Source organism: Lycorma delicatula, chromosome 2, assembly GCF_047948215.1.
Source record: "Lycorma delicatula isolate Av1 chromosome 2, ASM4794821v1, whole genome shotgun sequence".
In the NCBI taxonomy this organism is placed as follows: Eukaryota; Metazoa; Arthropoda; class Insecta; order Hemiptera; family Fulgoridae; genus Lycorma; species Lycorma delicatula.
In genome coordinates, this window is record NC_134456.1 from 151,913,439 (window position 1) to 151,937,206 (window position 23,768).

Sequence of the window (23,768 nt, forward strand, 5' to 3'; positions counted from 1 at the left end):
CATGAAAATATTTCTACTTTTCAGATCCATATTTGATCCTAGCAGATTTCTTTTTAGTATGAAAGCTTCCCGTGCTTCTACCAGTCATCTTTGACATCATTTTTTACTATTTTACTTAATAGAATTCCCATTAACCATAACTACCACCATTAATCTGTTGTTTTTTTGACCATAAAGTGAAATTTTGATTTTTTATTATATGACAAGTTCTCTTGGGAAGATCAAATTGATTTCATTAGTAACAAAATTAAACCGTACTATTTTGTTTTGAAGCACCTTAATAAAACACTATGCTGGTTATCATTATCAAATATTTATTATGATTACATATATATTCCTGTATAAAGTATACCACCTCACGGGGTTCCTTCAAAAAGTCTGAACAAGTTTTCAAGATACAAAAATGGACTATCAGATCATTGCTTAGTGCTCATAAGTATGAATCATGTAGACCAATATTTAGAAAATTAAATATGTTAACTTATCCTTGTTTATATGTATGAATGTGGAACTTTTGCTAAAACGACACTATTGTTAAAAAAATAACAATACTCACTTCTACTAAAATAGAACAACAGAACTGTTTTTGTATAACTCTATGCAGTAATTCAGCTTAAGACAAAAGAAATCTTATTTTTGATTCTGTTACCATTTTTAATAAATTACCAAACCATTTAAAATACTCTTAAACCAATTTATTTAAAATACAATTAAAAGATTTTCTTTTACATAAATAACATTACTCTGTTAATGAAACTTTAAATAATACTAATTAAAACATTTTAAAAAAACCTTCTGCATGTATATAAATATATGCTCAAATAATTTTTAATAACACCTGAATTTAGAATTATTTTGTAGTATTTTTTTATACTTTACATCTTCATGTACTTGTACTTTAAATAATTAATATGAACAACTTTAATGAATTATTCTTTTTTGTTTTATAATTAATTGTATATTTTTTTGCAATGTTGCTCTGATTAATGTTTTATCATAGTTTCTCCTACCCAGGCAAATGCTAAGGCAGTTCATTTTGTTATCCATCTACACATTCCTGACATGATCTATATGTTGTATTATTTTATAACTCTCTGACTAAAAGATTTATTTATTATAGCGTTAAACAAAGTTGATGACCATATTTGTTGATTACATTTATAATTTTAACAAGTGAATTCAGCCATTTTAATAGTGAACTGAATAGAAAGGGAAATGTCATCACAAGAGGTGAAACTATAGATGGTTTCAAATACCAACATGTTGACATCTAATTCCAATCTCTTGAATAATTAATTTTTTAAGTCGAGTGATACGCTCGACTTAACTTAAATGTTTAATTAAATTCAAAGTTTGAACTGAAATTAAAATTTATATTGTTTTATATACTTTATTAACAACTCTTACTTCTAGTTCATTGTTGTCATTTGACTACTTATTAAAACCTTTAAAAATAAATATTAGTAGAACCTTCTACCAAACTTTATTCACTTGAGTAAATTGGGTGTACAATTATAAGTAGAATATTCATATTAATTAATGTTAGTCCTTATTTTGGAATTTTTAGGTCTTACTTATTTTTTGGAATAAGTCCCTGGCATATTTGATTTTTGTTTTTGATGACATCACCATAATAAGCTTAAAGCCTGTGTGTGGGATATGGAAATGTAGCATATGAAAAAATGCCATGTCTGACCGGGATTCAAACCCAGGACCTCCGGGTAACCCACCGAGTTGGTCTAGTGGTGAATGCGTCTTCCCAAATTAGCTGATTTGGAAGTCGAGAGTTCCAGCGTTCAAGTCCTAGTAAAGCCAGCTATTTTTACACGGACTTGAATACTAGATCGTGGATACCGGTGTTCTTTGGTGGTTGGGTTTCAATTAACCACACATCTCAGGTATGGTCGAACTGAGAATGTACAAGACTACACTTCATTCACACTCATACATATCATCCTCATTCATCCTCTGAAGTATTATCTAAACGGTAGTTACCGGAGGCTAAACAGGAAAAAGAAAGACAGGAAGCACCTTCGGGTGAAAGGCCGAGATGCTACCACTCGCGCCACGGAGGCCGGCATATTCTATCTTAATATTTAATTTCTCATTGTCCAATTGTCCTCTTTCTATTACATTTTATAATCTTTCTTTAAATCATATTTATTTTCTAACTGAATTTCTCTCCTACCAATAAATTCATGCCTTTCAGAATTTCTTCTAACTTATTTTTAGTATTTATAAAAGAAACAAAGTCATCACTGAGTCATATTCCTTTTATTTTTCTTCTTTAAATAGTAACTCCACAATTAAATCTGTCTCAATTTCTTTGCTTTTTATATGTACATGTTTAACAAGTTAGCTGCAGTATTTCTTTAATGGATGTAATTTTTGTGCATTACAAGTATTCAGGGTCCAGTATTCATGTTTATGAACATAAATACCTGGTTCATTATAGAACACCCATATCTTGTAAGCTTTCGCCTCTTGTCTATCTGTGAGTCATTGATAGAACAATTTGTGTTATTTAGCAGTGTTACTAGCTGAACATATGTCTATATTATTTTGGATTTTACTGTATCAATTCTATAGATTCGGTATTGCACCAAAGTAAATTTTACCTTTTTTTACCATCTACCTAGGTCCTGTATCACACAGAAGAAAAATTAAGGAGAGAGTAGGATGCCTCACCATAAATTTTTGTACAGAATATACAAAATCGATATTGCAGGCAACTTGTTAAAAGCAACTGGGGCAGATTGTCCTTTGTTATGCTCCTTTCTGATTTACAACCTGTTTTTGTACTTATTTCCTTATCATTGCTATCTGTTGGATTAGACTGTATTTCTTTTCTGTTATCTCAATTCAATTTTCCTTAAAAGTGTTAAACATTTTCCACCATTATAAACTGATATATTCCTTCTCCAGTGATAAAAATGCTATAAAGGTAGCTTAAGCCAGAACGGCCTGCCTTGTATCAAAGTTCATGAAATCAAACTGTTCATCATCCTCTCTACCCTTCCCACAATACATTCTCTTCTATAACTATGTAGTCTGTACTTTTGACCCAAGAGATGTTCGACTGATAATGCAAATGTGATGGTTTGTAAATTTTTTCTAAAATCTGACAGAACATTTCAGTCTCAAACTCTTTTTGCTGTATATATGCTATATATATATATATATTAGTGTTATCAAATAGTTATATAATAGTAATATTTTTATATCACAAGATGCAGTTCATAAAAAGTAAGAACACTTACCTATTTGTCAAATGCTCTGAAATATTTTCAGAGCATCAGCAGACTTATTTATAAAATACATATAATTAAAATATGAAAATTAAAAATACTACTTTTAAAAATATATATATATAACAAAAAAATATTAAAAGTATGATACAGCTGTATTGTACTATGGTGGATGTAGTTTGTTTTTAAATATGACAACAGTATATACAAGCTGCTATGGAAAAGAGGTATCAAGGCAAATGGACTCCTAATATGCTGGCCGATTATTGTTGGACCCCTCAAGAGAGATGTTCCACAGGTGAAATATAGGAGAAAATTGTCATTTCTTACTTTCTAGGTGAGTGAAATGTTTGAATATTGTGTAGTTTAGAATGCAGAAAATATTAAAATGTTTGAAATTATAAATGCCTGTCTCTTGGAAACCTTGCGTGATGGGGGAAAAACCGATATCATATTTGAATTCTAGATAAAAAATACTATCAGAATCATATATTTTTCTTCCTGAGACAAAAAAAAATAATTATTTTTTGTTTTTCAGGGTTATTATTGTGAGTTGTTTATTATTCTTGTTTATTACTACTGTCATTATTATTATTCATTTGTCTTGTTTTATTTATGTTCTTAAACTAATAAATTGTAATTATATAAACATTTTCAATTGTCAATCTCTCAATACCCAATCAAACCATGAACAGGCAACAATATATATTTATGTATAGTCTACTTACACCTGCTTCTCCTAAACAAGACAATAATTTTAATGCTATACCATCTATCTCTACTGCATCCTTATTGTTTAAGTCTTATATCCTCGAACGAAATAATTTCTTAAGATACCATCAACAATATCTTTTTCTTTCTCTAAAACTTCATTTGATAATTTTTCGTTCTGTTATACTTCCTCTATTCATTCCTGCCATCTGTTAGCTCTTTTTCTCTTCCTAACAATGATTTTCCATCTGTATCTCTGATATGAATATATCTGACTTTATTTCCATATTATTTTTCATGTTTCATTTTTTCTTATTTTCTGAACACTAAACACCAGTATTCATACTTTTCTCTCAATTTTAGTATATTTCTGCATAAAAATTTTCTTTGACTGTTTTACACCATCTATTATTTTTATTTTTGAAGTGTTGCTGTTATCTTCAGAGTTTCCACTTTCATCTGTCAGTGCTAATGTACCGTTTGCTATTCATATCTTTCTACTGATTATTACCTTTCTTCCTAAGGTCTAAATGAAAAATTGCTCAAAATAAAACAATTGTAAAATAATAATAATACATGGCATTTTTTGTTAAATTATTTATATAAATGAATGATTCAGTCAAAATACAGTTAAGATAAGCCAATAACTCATTCAATATACGTAACAATTTTTCAATTTAATAACAATAAATTATAATAGAACCAAAAATAATTCAGTTCATAATTTCTTTTTTTCAATCATTGCAGAGATTAAGGCTTAATTCAAACAAACCTTCTATTTAATATATATCATTTTTTTAACATTTTAATCACGAGTAATTACATAACTGATAGATAACATCAGATGAAGTATTCTGATCACAACTAAAGACTTGCAAGAAGAACTGGCAAAAAACTGAATAATATAATATATATATAATTTCTATCATAAATTATTCTAAACTAACTGATATACAAAAGAAAATAATATTTTCTGTTATTTTATTGTTTTTGATGAGTAAAATAATTTATGATTACATAGCGAGATTAAATAAATAAACAACTTACAATTTTAGGTCTTTCTTCTCTTAGAAAGCTTTTAAGATCTCCACCGGCTAACAATTCAATTACAAGATAGCGAGGGTGTCTATCAAAACAAACACCGATACAGTGAACGATATTTGGATGGGTGAATTTATTCATTATTAATGCTTCCATCAAGAAATCAGTTTCTGCTTGGCTTGTAGATAATTCTGGTAGAGTCTATAAAAACAATGTGATAAAACTTATTCTTATTACAATAAGTAATCATAATATTGTAACAGAAAATTAACATAGATTTATATAAAAATATACAAGACTGTGCAAATTATTCAGTAAAGAAAATGACATAACTTTATCTAAAAAAAAAACAAAAAAACAAGGGAAAAAGCAGCTGAAAAAACCAGGTGACTGGATTTCTGTGTTGAAAGTTACTGAGTAAAACTTTGAATCTGACAAATTTTCAATGAAAAGTGTGAATGAGAGACGGCTGAAATATAATGTACACAGGAATGTAACAGGAGAATGAAATATTGCATAAAAATGCTACCATCTTGTATTTTCAGTCAGTCATCATTGTTATGGAGTTGAGTACACTTTCTAATTCATTGCTTCTAAAACAATTTGCTGTAATTTAATTTTTAACAGGAAAAAAGTGAGTGCCAGTAACATTTATTGTTGTTTAAAAGCCACTTATGGTGATGAATCTGTTGATGGAAGAACTGTAAATGGGTGAGCAATAAAAATTTTGTACATCACAAGCTGGTAAAATTAATATTGCAGTGGTCAACCAGTTTCTGCGACTGATGGGAAGCACCAAAATTAGTATTATGAATAAATAATAATAATAATAATAAAATTGGCAGATAAATTGCTCCAAAACAACCATTGTATCATAAAATAATGCATCGCCATCTGAATAGGCATATCAAAAGGACAAGTAGGACACATTATTGCACAACTGTGCTTCTAAAATCCGTTCATAAAACACAAACTCAAAGGAAAGGGCAAACAATGACAGGAATGCTGTGAACAGTTTGTAAAATGTTACCTTGATGGGGAAGATTTATAGCAGTTTAGTTAACTGCTATCAAAAAGTCTCCAGTTTTCTAAAAAATCAATTTTCACTTTCAAAGAAATGAAAACCCCTTTTTAAAATGTTAATTTTGACATATTATATTATATTACTGTTACTAACTATATATCTAACATTTTTATTTCAATACCTTAACAGCAACAGGCATTTCAACAGCATCATTTTCACGTTGTTTATAAAATCCTTGATAAACTTCACCAAATGCTCCTTGGCCCAAAGCCCTAAAAATATTAATTTATCGTAATTAAAAATAAATGAAACAACAATAAATACATTAAAAGAAGTTCTAAATACATACTAATTTATGAAAATGCTACATTAATTAAATGCAAGAAAAAGGTTGCTGAACAAGAACCAAAAACACACAAAAACGTTTTAATGAAAGGAATAAATTTAAAAAAGCTGGAAAATAAAATGGTGGAATACAGAAAAAAATAAAATTTACATTAGAAAACTGTGATTTGAAAATTATGTGCATATGTATATTGTATACTACCCTATGGTCTAATTTTGCATCTGTATACTACCAAATTCTGGATTCAGTTTTTTAGGATAATTACATAATGAAAGTTATACACAGACTAAAATCACAATCTGCCACAAACTACACTTATTTATAATAAAATAAATAAATAAATGTTTTAATCAGAACTGGTCTAATTATACATTATATAGATCATGTCATGAGTGGATAGGTATGCGACTTCACAGACAAAAAAACCAGTTCGTTCAATTGTATGGACAGATCAATGGGAAACTCTGGTGAAACATATTTTAGAGGAAAGACTTAAATTCTTAAACCATTCATTGTTACTCTCTTAAAGATGACACAACTGTATCTATATCAAAAGATAATTCTTTAAAAGGAATTGAAATTCTATTATAGCAGTACAAAAACCTTTCAGTTGCTGGGTTGTAACCATCTAACTTTCAACATGAATAATATTGCATTATGCTTATCAGGTAGACATATCATTATGGATTGCATGGATAGAATTCCCAGTAATAATAAAGATATCAAATCTGATAGTGCTGTTATTCATTATCAATGTTGCATCAAATTGATTCATTTACAACAAAATCAAATCATATTATTTTACTTTGAAGTGTCTTAATAAAATTAGTGTTTTTTAGGATATCCCATCTAAAACACATCTCTTCTCTGTGCCAGAATGTTTTAAAGATACAAAAGATGGGCTGTTATTTACTTGTTTGGCACCCTTAAGATATTTAGAATGATATTAAAATGTCATTTAGAATGACATGCAAAATGATATTTAGAAATTTTAACTTATTCAAATGTTTATATTATGAATGTTATCTTGGTTACATAGAATAGCCACTTATTCTTAAAAAAATAACAAAAAATAACCTCTCTACAAATCCAGAAATAAGAATAAAAGACTTTCTTTTGCAGAAACAATATGTCTCTATCAATGAATCTTTTAAATAATACTAATTAAACATTTAAAAAACTTTTATTTTCAGCACTTTGTTCAACTTATACATAATATATGCTTATATAATTTTCATTAGCGGCTACAGAATTATGAATTACTTTATACTTACATTTTATGTTTAACATCTTTATTTATTTAATGCGTTTACCTTAATATTATTCCATGTGTTTATATTTTAAATAATTAATTTTGACTTAATCATAACTATTTTTCATCTTATAATTAAATGTACACAAACTAAAGGTGAACTATATAATATAATATTATGTACCTATCAGAATAAAAAATGTATTAATTTATATTGCACAAAATACACAATAATCAAATATATAAATTACTATAATTGTGATTAAAGCCCATAATAATATATAAAATTAATAATTTATAAAACATAGTAAACCAAATAGGTAAAGATATTAAATGAATATTGTAATAAACGCATAATTAAGGTGATGTAAATTTTTAAAGCAATTTTACAATATACAAAAAATTCTGATTTTTTCTATAAATTATTATTATAATGTAAGTCTGGTTACTTGGATTTTTTTATCCAAATTATCTAGATTTGTTTGGTGCTGGGATATTTTAATTGTGTATACGTACTTTTTTTATTTCCTTTGGACCATTTATGGATCACATTTAAAAACTAATTTACTTTGCATTTTGTTTTCTTTTTGAACAGAACTCTTTCTTTATTTGACTAATCCTAAACTCTTTCTTTTCAGGAAAATATTCTTCCCCTTTTCCCCTTGGTTTTTCCTGAAAATTTTTGTAATTTTTGTAATTTTATTTCTGAAAGGATTTCAGTCTAAAATTTTTCCTTTTTAATACGTAATTCATCTAGATCTTTTTCAGTTTATCGAAACCAGTTTTTATGCAAAATGGCATGCCTGACTGGAATTCAAACTCAGAAACTCCAGATGAAAAGTCAAGACAGTAACACTCTGATTCTGATGATTATGTTTAAAAGAAAGACATTTTTTATTAATTTAGTTTATAGGTTCTTTTTTATTTGGTTTCATTTCTGAATTAGAACTTTCCAGGGCATTTTACATTATTTCTCCAAGATATTTAAATTTTTAACTATTTTAATATTATTTTAGTTAATTTTTAGAGGTTTCAGATTATTTTTATATTCATCATATATTATGTTTTTTCATACAAAATTTGTAATCCTTTCTTTTTTTACAATTTCTTATGTTTCCATTTGGATTTTTGCTATTTCAAAATTGCTTTTGATTATTGCCAGATTGTTCACAAAGATAAAACAATCTATGTCCTGATTGTCCTTTTTGTAGCCTATCTGGTTACTTCCACCTCATTTAGTTTCAATGTTTTCCTTCATACCTTAATGACTTTATCTAGAAACACAGTTAAAGAGGATCAGTGTAATTAGTTTTCTTGCCTTAGCCTGTTTTGTTTTTAAATGGTTCCAAGAATAAACTTTTCTCATACAAACTTTAGAAAGATATTGGAAACTGTTTGTTAAAATAGTTTTTGTTTATCACCTAGCTTATTTTTTAGACAGAATCTGAATTCAAGAATCTATATTTACAGAACCATATGTCTTTTTGAAATCTTCAAATGTAATTACATAGTTTTTGTATTTCACCATTCTATCTTTGATTATTGACTTTACACAACATAATTGTTCAACACAAGATCTTCCCTTTTTAAAACCATCCTGATATTCTCCAGTTTATTTATCAATGAGCTCTTCTATTTTATTCTGTTGAACTTTTGATAAGATTTTATACATTACTGGAAGAAGGAAAATTCCTCTCTATTAACATTCAAACACATATATCATTTATTTATTTATTTTTTACATTACTTCAGAATCCTATTTCATTCAAAATATTGGTTCAGTTTTTTAATTTCAAATTATTGGACTATTATAAATTACAAACAGTAAAATGAATTCAATTTATTATTATATTTTTCAAATTTGAAAAGTTAGATTTCTGATATTTCCTCAATAGTAAATTAAAGACTAGATTGTAGAATCAACAATTTCAGTTACATGAATATGTTTATATATAAGTACTTATTGCTTTACGGTACTGTTGTACAACAATAGCTCAATGAACTCATACCTCGTTCAAAGAAATAGATACGAGTGACTGCACTGTAAGCCTTTTTTTTGTGGGGCAATTTTCTTCATAACTGATCTTATTTAAGTTTAAATTTTATGTTTATTAAAAATAATTTCAACTAAGTTTCTGTATTTTACTCCGCATACATATTTGTAGTCTTTAATAGGCTTTATGACATTTCTGAATTTTCATTCATCCAGAATAAGTACAATCCTGTTTATTATTCATTAACAAAGATAAACTTTATTAAAATCTCACTGATAGAATAACACTGTTTCAGTAAAAAAAAAACTTTTATTTTATTTTAAATGAATTAAGGAGTAAGGAGATCTTTTAATGTGATTAATGATAAACCTAGAAATCTTACTAATAAAGTCCTATCTCATATTCATATGTCAAATATTAATATTATAAAATAATCTTATTGATTGATTTGATAGAGGTGGATATTATTATTTTTTAGGAATAAAGGACTATTTTTATTTTGCAAAAAATCCATATTCATAAATACCAGGTGTTCAACTTAAAACCGATCCGACCAACTTGATCTGCAGTTATTTGAGGTGTTGCCTTTAACGCTGCTACTACTACTACTATTAGCGCCGTTATCGGTTGTGTATATTACTATTTAGTTGTAAATTGTTCATGCTTCAATGTAGTATAGTTTTGTTCTTTGTAGTTGAGTTTTCTAAAATGCCTTATTCAACTGGAGCAATAGTGGAAGCTTAGGTGCTTTCTGGTTCCTTTCAAGAAATTCGTCAAATATTAGCAGAAAAATTTCTGAATGTCAACATTCCAGCAAAAAGTAGCATAAACAATTTGGTTAAAAATGACGTACAACAGGATCGGTTTCAAACACAAAATAAAACAGGCAATCTTCATTAGGATTCCAGAGACCAAGGTCAATTATCAAAGAATTTCTGCTGATTGAAAAAAATGTATATGCAAGTTAAAACAAACGGTGTAAAATACACATCTTGCCATAAGCTATAAGAAACTGAATCAAGTAAGGACTATGCAACAATTTAAGAGAACAGACAAACCAAGATGCCTTAATTATTAAAACTGGGTTCTTAAAATCATTGTAGTTGGACAGATAGACTCAATGGTGTATTTCGTGACAGACGAAGCACATTTTCATTTACCTGGGCATGTTAGTTCACACTACACCGGGTAATAGCAGGAACAATATTTTTTGACCAGACTGTTAATACAGAATCCATTATATGATTTTTAATAATAAATGATGAACATTCAGGATGTCTAATTCATTATACATAGAATGCCCAATTCATCATAAAGAAATAAGCTCAGTAAACTGATTTTGAAAAAGAATACAGCTACTTCCAAGATGATGGAGCAACACATCATCCATCAAATGATTCACAAGCATGTATTCAAGCAAATTTTACAGAAGAATGAACTGTCAGCAAAGACTAGTCTCTGCATTCCCCAGATTCGTCTAGTTGTAATTTTTTCTTCAGTACTACTTGAAGAATAGAGTATATGACTCAAATTTCCACACTGTTGATGAACTAAAAGTGAAGAAACTGATGGTATTGACATTGCTTTGCATCAGATGAATTTTAATCTGATCACTAAAGTACAAAAATGCAATGCTGTTAAGGGCATTCACATCTTTTGTAAAAATTGGTAAATATGTAAACTTTTTCTAATGTAAATATAGAATTTAATTTACTTACATTTTCATTTCATTCATAAATTTTTACATGTTGCAACTGAGAGGTTTGCTTTTAAGTGCTCTGAACAAAGACATGGATAAGTTAGGATTTTTAATTTATTGAGAATCAGTTAACACACTTCATATTTGTGGACATTAAACAATGATCTAAATAACAATTTTTTAGTTTATAAAACTCATTCTGATTTCCTGAAGAAGCCCTAAGTGATAATATTGTATTCCACACAGGAATATAAGTTGACATAATAAATATTTAATAAAAAGCTTACAGTTTTTTAAGATGTTTCAAAAAAAAAACAGTATGGTTTGATTTTGTTACAGATGAGATCAATTTGATTTCCCACAGGATTTATCTAACAAGGCACTAAAAATTTCACACCATGAGCAACAGAAGTACTACTATAATTAGTGGAGTAGTACCCAACTGCTTGTGATGCCTGAACAACAGTTTTGTCCATTTTTAATTTAAGAGGTTATAAACCATCCAGTGAATAACATTTTGGTCAGTTAACACAGAATTTTTTAAACCTTTTAAAAAATTATCTTCAGTTATAAATGCAGGTGTATTATCTATCAAGAAGGTAACAATGAATGGTTTGAAATTTTGCAGCAGATGGTAAAAATGCAGACTTAGGAATTAAATCTAATGTGTTAAAAATTACACGACTCTAAGAAGAATAATATAAAAATAATTATTGTAATAATTAATTATTTTTAATTCACTGGAAGAAAAATTAGAAAAAAGAATAATTTTTTAAATTACAAAAAAAAGGAATTTATTAAATTTATTTATATTCACGATCACCTAAAGTTTAAAATTATTAATGTTCCTGGACAATAACATGAAACAATATCAGTGAATTAATGATAGATGTGATCATACAATTAAAGCAAGTATTCTGAACAGAAAAACACTTACTTTACTAATCTTAAATTATCTCTTGGAATGTCTTTGAGATCTCGTAGTCTGTAAGTTCCCCCACCAAATTCATAATTAGGATTATATTCTGTCATTATACTATCATTATGTCCAACACGAAGTCTATTCAGTTGCAAATCAGTACCAGCTCCTGTCCCATTACCATTAATGAACTTACTGCGAAGAACGGCCACTTTTTTTCGTTGGTATTTATTATCTGGAAAAGCAAAATCTCATAAAAAAAATTGGAACATTGTCAAAATTATTCACTGACATAAAATACATGAAAATACTACCATTTGGAAAGTTCTCAGCCTGACACAGAGGTGGTGCAAGTATGACCAAATGACTAAGATGTTTGTCGAATATGATCCTTTATATAGCATTCTGCAAAGGTTCAGATGTGTGTGTTTAGTTGCTTGTTTGTAGCGATTGAGGAAAGCAAACAATTTTTGACATTTTTTGAAAGATGGATAAAACTGGAACATACCAAAAGAGTTAGATTCCACTAAGAATTAGATACTACTTCATTACATAAGATTTCCTTCCAGAAAGGATCTTCCCCTTTGTTTTCAATGGTAAAATGTGGGCTGCTGAATTTACTTGTTTTCTACAACCATTTAAAATGATAAAAATTAAGGATGCTCAAAAACAGCTTCCACTGATCAAATCGTAACAAAAATGTACAGCCATATTAAATGATCACTAAATGAAGTTACTCAAGCTTGCTGACATTGCAATCAACTTGATAGACCATTTACTTATTTAGGCTGTATAAAAAAAGATAATAATTAGTGTAAACACCCAGATTACTACAGAGACCCAAAAAGTTTGTGCGCAGGCCTAAAACAAAGAAAAATCTAATTGATACTAAAAATATTGTTTTCATTGTTTATGTATTACTCTTCTGATTTTGCTGATTACATCACCACATGTAGCTTGTTTTCTACATTAAACGATTTGATTAACTTAATCTTATTCCTTTTTGTTTTTATATTCAAATCTTTTAATTTTCATGGCAGCAAGTTATAAATTTTAGTACTAAAAAAAAAAAAAAAAAAAAAAAAAAAATATATATATATATCAAAATTCTTTTACCCAACCTTTTTATAACATATACGTAATATTGTATTTTACTCTGACTTTGCCTAAAATCATCTTTTAATTTCTCATACACCTTTTATTTAGACCAATAAAATAATACATTCTTTTTATTAATAAAATATTTTCTTGTTTACAAATTTCATATACATTTTTTTCTGCCAAAAATTACATTAATTAACCTTTCCTGTATATTTTATAAGTTTTCTATTACATTAGTATATGCTCTACTCCAAGCTATAATTCCATATTTTATTGATTCAAAAAAGGTATAATATAATATTCTAAGCTGGCTAATTTGTGGAGTGCTTCACAATTTAGCGAAAACATATAGTATTTACAATTATTCATAATATAATGTATATGTGAAGCTTAAATCTATATACAACCCCAAATATTTAGCTTTCCTTGTTCCAGTGATACTACTGTATTTTGTTACAGTTTGATGGCTTTCAATCCATTCACTTTTTAATTTTAATTTAAAGATCTTCTGGATGTGTATCTAGATGATTCAAAAAAGTCATGTAGTTTGTTTTATTTATATTTAATGATACAAAATTGTAACTACATCATTGGTTTACTTTTTCTAATAATATGTTTACTTTTGAAGAGCTTCTCAATTTTTTTCGCTTCATAATATTGCACCATCAACAGCAAAATATATCATTTCACCTTTATCTCGTATTTTGAGGTGATTAATGTACAATATAAATAAAATCAATCAAAGCACTGTACTCTGCAGAACACCACACAGCACTTTTGTTACTGAGCTTTTTGTATCTCAAATTTCACTACTTGTATTTTATTTTCCAAATAACTTTTAAATAATGCTTTGGTGATCCTCTAAAACAAATTCTTTCTAATTTTTTAATAAGCTTTTCATGATCAACCATATCAAATGCTTTCGCAAGATCCAAAAATTTATTAATAGTAGGTTTATTTATGTCAAGATTTTTCTATATTATGTGATAAAATATGCTAATGCATACATCATTGATATATTTACACAGAAACTGAATTGAAAAGCATCAATTAATCTATATTTTTTAATAAATTTTATTATTCCATTTTTTAGGTCTTTTTCAAAGATTTTGCTATGTTTGAAATATGGGAAATTGGTCGATAATTTGTTACACATTCTTTACGTCTACTTTTAAATATTATTTAAAAGTGTTATTTCTGTTTTTCTAAAGAGCTGTGGTATTTCCCCAGTAGTACAAATTTTATTTATGATTATTGATATCAGTTCTACTATGTATTTTTCAAGATTTTGAATCAATTTTACAGATATCTGATCAATACCTCCTCTGGCTTTTTTTTTTTTTCGATTGTTTAAATTGTTACTAATTTCAAAAGGTGTGGTTTATTTAAAAAAGAATTCAAAATTTCTACTTCATTTGATTCCTAATTTACAGCCGATTTTATTTTAGATTTCATTTCTTGTTCAATATTTGTGAAAAATTATTGAAATGTTCAAGTATCTTTTTTTTTACATTTTGTATTATTGCCTTTTACTTTCAAACCTTTTGTTGTATTCAGTTTAGTTTTTGAATTTCCTAATTTTTTATTCACATATAGTCATTTAATTTTATTATATTTTCCTAAATAATGCTTTTCACTTCAGTTTTTGATAAGCTAAACTAATTTATTTAAAGTATTTATATATTTTTTTATAATTCATTTTTAAGTACATATTTTGCAAATTTTTTACATAATTCATATAATTTTTATTTCTTATCATAAAATTTCACTAATCCTGGAGTAATCAATGTTTTTCTTGATTTATAGTGTTATCTGTTTGACTCTCATTTTCGTTTAAAAGTAGCTTCTTTAACAATTTTCTAAATAGTTTTAATTAAATTATTTGTACAGTTTTCAATGTTTTTATCATCTGCTACTATTTTTCCTATCAGTCTGTTTAATATTAATTTTACTTTTTTGAAGTCTAATTGTTATACTCATTTTCAACATTATTCTTCAGTTTTTCTTTTCCTAGTAGTAGGACTGTAATGTAATGATCAGATATATCTTTTTTTTTACAAATAAAAGCTTTTGTTATATGAGAAATCATTTCACCTTTGCCAAAAATGAGATCTAAATTTGTATCCCCAGTGTTTGATGGTCTAGTAATATCATTTATTATATTCTAGTAATATCATGTTCATTACTTTCTTTAGTATTATTTATCAAGATATCAGTATTTACATCCCCGATAAAAAAAGTGCGTTATTACTCAACAATATTTGTCTATATGCTTTCTTAAATTGTTCATAAAGTGAAAATTATTCATAACATGTGGTCAGTATACAGTTGTTAATACTATATTGTTTTTTTCTCTTAAAATATTTACAACCATTAGTTTTATTTCTCCTATACTTTCAATAAAAATTTCAGTTCTTAAATTTTTATCTAATTACTAATTACTCCATCTGCTTCACATTTGGGATTCACTATAATGTATATCAGACCTCTCAATTTTATATAAATTAACATTTTTAACCTTCTATTTTTCTGTGAAAACTACTATATTTGGTTTTATACTCAACGATTCAGTGAAACCACATAGCTCTTCATAATGCTAGTCTATCCCTTTTATGTTCATGTGAATAATAAATAATTATATTTATTAAAATTTTCATTCATTTGCTGCCATAATGTACTACAATTCACATCTACTTTTCTAAAACTTACTTTGTCAAATGATGTTATTATCATCATCTTTAAAAAAAATCTTCATTTTTTATTTTGCTACTGATTATTACTTCTTGTTTGAATTATATTTTCCTGCACTCCATTGTAGTTTCCTGTTTTACCTATCCATTTTGGTATTATCAGTCTTACTGGATAATCCATGGTTACAATTTTTCTATTTATCATATATTTTAAAACTGCACATCACTGTGTGACCTTATGTGTCTATATTTGCTTGTCTTCTACTATTTCTATGTATATAATTCAAACACACTATTTTCTGTCTTTTTCTACATTCGTTTGTATGATGTTTATCTGGACATAAAGGACACACAGTGTCATTCTTGAATTTTTTCTCATTATGTCCAAATTGTCTGCAAATACTACATGGTGTAATGTTTAAATCATCAAAAATATGACATCATTGGTGTGAAATGTATACTTTATTGTAATCTCTCTTTATAACTGCATACAATTCTGAATTAACCTCATTATCACATTTAATTCATCTCCTTGTTTAATTCACATAAACATCATTTGGCTATGAAAAAGCTTTTAACAGTTGACCAAAAATGCATTTGACTGAACATTTTGCATAGGTTACTATACTTATATGCAATTTCAAACAGTGAATCCATGAATCATGGATTCGCATTACATATTAGAGACTAAACAGCAGCACAAACAGATGGTGGGAGCAGGTGAAAGTGCGCCAAAGAAAACAAACGGTTCTGTCTGCAGTTAAAAGTCACGGCTATGGTTTTTTAAGAGGATTTTCGTGGTGTGCTCATGAATTACCTGGAAAAAGGTAGGACAATATTGATAATGATCCTGCAAAACTCCATGATTTATGCTTTGAAGTGCTTCCACAGGTGCTATTTTTGGCTGCCAGTGATTGCTTCCTCTTCCTAAAGCTGAAGAATTAGCTCACTGGAAGAACTTTAATTGATGAGGTCAAAGCTGGTACAATTGGTTATTTTTCAGAATTGGACAAATTGTATTGTATTAAGAGTAATAAAAAGGTGGAAACGTAGGCCTAAATGTTCTGAATTGTAAGGTGACTATGTTGAAAAATTAAAAAAAAATTTTTTTAAGATGATGTGATTTCTTTGTCAGGTCAGGAACTTTTTGAATGGCCCTTTTACTCATTGTTCAAAAACTGATTTACTGTTAGCTATTAGTGTTTTCAAATTGTACCCGCAATGAATGTTACAGGAGATACTTAACAACCAGAAATATACAATTCTTATCTAATGTCATAGCATTTATGCATTTTTAGTTATAGTTACTTCAAATAATGCTGTTGAGAATTGTTGGTTGGAGTATTTAGAATTAGGAGGCGAGCTTTATGGGATGGCACCTCAGCCACTGCAAACTTAGGACAGGAAATAATCCTCAAATAATTCACAAGCAGAATCACCACTCCTTCAAGTTTTAAAAATAGAAAAAATAAAATAAAATAAACAAGAGCCTGTTCCACAGAATGTGCCACAGGGAATTACTGATGGAACCAGAGTAGAAACTGATTGATGCAACTGCAATAGTATCTACTGAAAAAGAAGAAGGATAAGAAAATATGAGAGAGATGATAAATTTAAAGAGGGGTTGCTCCTGACTGGGGTAATAGGATAGTTTATTACGGTTATTCATTATTTATAGAAACAACTGAAGTTATTATACCATCTGGGTCACTTAATATGCACTCAAAATTAAGTCCTTTATATATTAGATAAAAAAAACTTTTAATTTTTTTAAAACCAAAATTATATATAGATTCGTATTTGTGTTTTGAGTAAATAAACACTAAACAGTATACATGTTTGTAAGGTCTAAATTAAAAAGGAAAATCATAGAAAAATGTGACTACACTAGTGTTAAAAGCAGTATAATGTTTATAAGGATAAGAAATTGATCTTATTAATGTAAAAATATTGTTTAGTTTTTTACTCTTACGATTAAACAGTCTGTTATGTATTTGGTTTTCTTTTTTTCTTGGGATATAGTTGGAGTCAAAAGTTGAGGCCTAAGCTTATTGTACCTGAGCTGAAATGGGGATTATATAAATAAAATAACATAATGATATAAATATTTAAAATATGAATTGAAATTGATCAAAGTCCTAGAAGACAATTAAATAAGCCAAAATGTTTATGTAATTGAACAAGTTTATGCTCCAGAAGGGGGGTAAAATATTTATCATGCTGTTTTGCACAAAAGACCAGATCAGTGAAAATCATGCAGCCAAAAACTCTGTCATAATAACATCTCTGTCGATTCCTTGCTAGGATTTTTTAATTAAACATGCAATTCACCAAGTCCATCTAGAACTTTTACTCTCTAGGAGTGGCTCCCTGTCATTTCTAGGTATTGCTATGCCAAAAAACGGTTGTGATTTGAGAGCTGAGAGGACATGGTGAAAAAATTATGCTACAGATAAATGATAATCTAAAAATGTCCCAGAAATGTTTTAAACAATGGGTGAAGTGCTGGGCTACATGTTTTGAGTCCAAGTATAACATTTTGAAGGAAATAAAATTGATAATATCTAGAACTGAATATGTAAGATATCTTTTTTTAATATCCTAAGTTTGGATATTTTTTAACAGACCTTGTACGTAATGATGAATGCAGTGCCTTAATTTTCAGTTATAATTTATCAGTGATATTAATTGAAGAAATAAATGTAAGCCTGAAAACAACCATAAAATATATCACTATTAAAATGATAGTATACTGAAATTAAAATGTATTTTTTGAACCTAAAAAATAATTAATTTCTGTATTTAATTTTTTATTAGCACATGGGTTTTTATGATGGAGAAATCTCATGGTAAAAATTCAGACCTTTGCTAGGAACTGAACTTTAGTTTAACAGTCAAAGATGCTGACCGAATCACCAAAGCAGTAAAGTAAAGTCTTACTCATAAATTGTTATCATAATTGATAAAATAATGAAGGGTCTTTAGTTTCAAGATTAGTTACATTATAATGAAATTCACAGGTAATATTAAATTATCTGTGAAGGTATTTGACAACATCAAATGGGAGAAAATGCTGGAAATTCTTAAAAGAAAAAAGAGCAGACTGGAAAGACAAGGTTATTTAAAGAATAATACATGAGACAGCCATTAAAGTAAATAAGAATATGACTGACAGATTGGGTCTAGGTAAAGGTGTTAGGCAAGGATGCTGCCTTTCACCACACTGTTCAACATTCACATTGAAGGTATGATGATAAGGAATGTATTAGAAGAGAAGGAATAAGTGTAACAGGATAAAAAATAAGATTAATAAGTTTTGCTGATGATATGATAATTCTAGCTGATGGTATAAATACTCTTCAAGATTGTTAACAGCCCTGGAGAAAGAAATGAAAAAGTATGGAATGAGAATAAATAGAGGAAAACTAAAGTAATGGAAATAAACAACTACGTGAATTTAGTAGTAAGGACAAATGAAGGAAGAAATAGAAAAAGCAAAAAATACACATATTTGGCAACTATTATAACTGAGGACTGGAAGAGTGCAATGGAAATAAAAGGAAGAATAATAATAGCAAAGGAAGCCTAGTAAGAGGAAATAACTATTTGGTAAAAGTCTGTTTTTACAGTTAAGGAAGAGACTAGCCAAAAGTTATATGTGGGATATCTTGTTGTATGGAAGTGAAGCATGGGCAGTAAGGATGGGGTGAGGACTGGACTGAGGTTTTTTGATGTGGTTACGGAATGGAGGAAATAAGACGGAGTTATAAAGTGAGATATGAGGAAGTAATGAACAGGTTTAAAGAAGAAACAACAGTTTTGTGGTAAGTACACAAAAGAAAAGGAAACTGGTCAGGATATGCGGTTACAGGCAGTGCAATGGAAGAGTCAGTAGAAGAAGAAAGGATGAAGTTAATAGATGAGGTGAAAATTGGAAAATACAAGGGGATGAAGGAGAAGGCTTGGGAAAGGAATGGATGGAGACTACAGAGATGTAAGGGATCTACTTCCAGGCAGAATACCAGCAGATGATGATGCATGTTAAATATTATTGGTTTAATAATCCATATCTCTATTAAACTAATTATTGTCATTCCTAAATTAGTCATAAAAATATATTCATACAAAACATTCCAGAACTACAGGAGTATAAAACAGTGTTACTTACATAGAAATATGATAAGACAAACAAATGGAATGACAAGTATCAGAGCTGTCAACCCCAAAATAACAATTATACCTGGTTCTACTTCATCATCTGTCACTAGAAACAAAAACAAAAAAAATTATTAGTTGTTAGAAAAAAGGCTGACAACAGTTGTAGGACTTTCCCATCATGCGGATTTTTTCTAGTGCATGGCTTACACACACAACTTAAAATATTTATCTTTTTATTTAAATATAATATTTTTTGTTTATTTAATTCAATGATTCTAACTAAAGCACACGCAAACATACCATATTTATTTCATTTGTGCAGTGTGGGGGAACTAGCAGCCACTTTAAATACTTTTTTACACTTCAAATATTATTCATTTATTTAATTCTGCCGCTCACCTGTGACTTTACAACATAGCAGATGACTATACATGCTCTTTGGTTGTTGGGTTTCAATTAACCACACATCTCAGGAATGGTCAATCTGAGACAGTATAAGACTACACTTCATTTACATTCATACATATCCTCTGAAGTAAACAGAATAAGAATAGAAGAGACTGTGCAGCAGCTGTACGTCAGTGCTACACTAGCGCTCCTTGTGGTGAGATGGGGGTACTAATGATGCGGTATACCCTCTTAGCCTATAGTTTGTTTAGAACACTTTTTGGGGTGGTAGTGCAATTTTGCAAATATTATTATTTTTTAATAAACAAATATGCCTAAGAAAAATAAGACCTTAATTAGGCAAAATCTCAAGATACTGAGGGTGACCTTGCTCTACAACCTCACCCCCCTTGACCTTTTAAATTGGAAATTTAATAGCATCAATGCCCCATATATAGAAATAATCTGACCAAGTTTGGTCAAAATCAATCATAGTTTTGGAGATATAAGGTGATTTAGATTGCGACAACAATCACACATGTACATATGAACATCCAGAAAATTTCATCTGGTTTTTGGGTTCTTAGGTGTCAAAACGCAAAGATCCAGAGAAAACTGCATATACCCAAATTGGACCAATTACAGAGAAAACTGCATATACCCAAATTGGACCGATTACAATACTTCCCTTCTAAAGCCATAGATCAGCTATAGCACTAGACAGGAAAGTAATATATAATCCAACATAATCTAATATAATGAAATTTCATTTTCCTAATCCTAGCCTACAACTGAACATATATAATATTCGAAGTATTCTAGCATCTCTTTAGAACAGACGTAATCTTATGTAATTATCTTTCCTTTATTATTATTCAGAAGGAAGGTTGATGACAATGTTACTTAATAAATAAATTATTTTATCAACATAATTAAACAGAAATTTGTCAATAAATAAACAAAAAAAATGTTGATAAGATATGATATATGTAAAATTAAAATGATATAATAAAAACATATTAAAAAATTTGTTTATTTAGGAATTGTGATTATAACATATTAAAAAAAATTTTTACCATATGACTTTTCTTATTTAATATTAAATAATTAATAAAAACCCCAGTGAAAAATTTCTACGTTATGAAGAAGGCACAGTTAATAAGGCAGAAAGAGAGTGTGCTACAAAGTCCCTTCTTATATAAAGAAATAAACATGAATTGTTGTTTGTCATCTATATTTATTCTTCCTACTTTATTATATCCTATATTGTGAGCAAACAGCTGTAGTAGTTCCAAATGTGTTTAGATAATCTCTTCCATGTTGAAAGATCAAAGTCATAAAAACAAACTCTTACAGCGATTTCAGTTCATGAAAGTACTCTATCTTGCTGAAAAATGGCAGTTAATTCCATAATAATTGACTGAAGCTGAAAAATAAAATAATTTTCAAGCATCTCATTTCAATCATGAAATGATGTTAACATTTCCTTCAAAATGTATGGTCTTATTACATATGTTTTATATATCACTGTCCACATCATTACATGTAGTAGGTTGTCTGTGATTTTCTCATGAAAGTGAGGATTCTCAATGCATTAAAAATACATATTTTGAGATCTATTATTCAGGTAAATGCCTTGTTGTAGAAGAAAACTGGCTTCAATGATTGCACATCCGAAACACTTTAGAAAAGCTTTGCAACAGGTTTCCCTTAAGCCATGTCCAGGCTTAAAGGGTTTAAACCTAACATCTTTTTCTGTTATTTTCAGCAGCATTGTTTGGGGAATATTTAATTCTAAAGATCTTTACCTGGTTATAAGATTTCTCAACAACATCTGAGCAATTCAATCAATTCAAAGTCTTTCTTCAATTGAATACTCGCTTGTGTTTGTAATTTTACCTTTACATTGCTCAAACCAAAATTCTCAGTGAACAAATGAAAGCAAAGTTATTGGTAACATTAATATTTTTTATCAAATCCATCTCTTTATTATATAAAAGAAAATTCTTTAAAAAGGATGTTTGAGAACCTGTGACCAGAAATCAAGTGAAACAAAATGAATCTAAAACTGAGAGAAAGCCTGAGCCAACTACTACTAAAGTAAAACTCCAGATTTAAAAAAATCAATCATAAATTTTTTTTTTCACTCAATGTTTAGGATATTACCAGAAACAACAGTTATAATACCTGATAATCAATGTTTTTGAATCATTGATAAGAATTAAATTTTATATTTAACTATTATTTTTACTTTTAATGTTGGTCCACCATCAGTGTATTACATCATCCAAAAAAGGGAATTTTCTATAACTTAAAATAATTTCTTCCCCAACCTATTTATATAATGTAAATTTTATTTCAAACACAATAGTTTCATATTCATATTTTTCACTAATCCTCCGGTTGCTCAGCCGTCATGTAATGAAATTAATGATTCCGATACAGTTTAATAATAAGATCAGTTGACAGGACTTTTCTGATCTACGTACAAATCTGTAATGACAGTCTACATTTTTTTTACATATCAGTATTTAAAAGTGTGAGTTTTCTTTCAAGAGTAAAATGATCAAAATGGAATTAAAGAACAATTAATTTTTTTCTTTTCAGTTTTGGCTACTTTAGGACCACATTCCAACTTCCCTCCTTCACTTCTTTCTTATTTGCTCTTTTCTTTGATCCCAGTACCTCTTCATTCTTTCTGTGTGTTATTTTCGCTATACATTCATTTCATTTTTGAGATTTCTTTCCTGGTCCTTTGTTCTTAAAAACTCTCTAACATCATAATTTTGGTTTTAAAGCTGTTTTTAATTTCAATGTTGTCCCTGTTATATTTTTAAATTTTAATCTTTTTTAACTTCCACTTTATTTTGTTTACAATAAAAGAAATCAAAGATTTACTTAGCTGATCTGTTTTTATTCATTCTGACAAAGTTACCAAAGAACATCAATCACTGCTTTTTCACTGTCTGCATTTTTTTCCATATTTTGATGTATTTCACTGTTGATTCAAGTTGGTATATTTCCCTGTTGTCACTAAAATTTATGCGACCTAACGTTTTTCTTATTATTTTCCTTTCCTTCTTTTCTATATTTTCCACATTTGTGTTCATGTTTAAGCATTTAAACATACAAAATCATTGGTTTTATCACTGTTAATTTATGTTATTGCACAAAATGTATCATGAAGAAACTTTCAAG

General features: G+C 28.3%; 1 protein-coding gene across 2 annotated transcripts in view; it reads right to left on the reverse strand.

The window, feature by feature from the left end:
* Alk (Anaplastic lymphoma kinase) overlaps positions 1–23,768 on the reverse strand; it is a 316,961-nt gene that overhangs the window by 15,748 nt on the left and 277,445 nt on the right. For both annotated transcript variants that reach the window (XM_075356481.1, XM_075356480.1), the window contains exons 17-20: positions 20,194–20,289; positions 12,253–12,469; positions 6,206–6,296; positions 5,007–5,201 (exon numbers count right to left, since the gene is read on the reverse strand). In XM_075356481.1, coding sequence (XP_075212596.1) covers positions 5,007–5,201; positions 6,206–6,296; positions 12,253–12,469; positions 20,194–20,289 — 599 coding nt within the window. The remainder of the gene's footprint in view (positions 1–5,006; positions 5,202–6,205; positions 6,297–12,252; positions 12,470–20,193; positions 20,290–23,768) is intronic.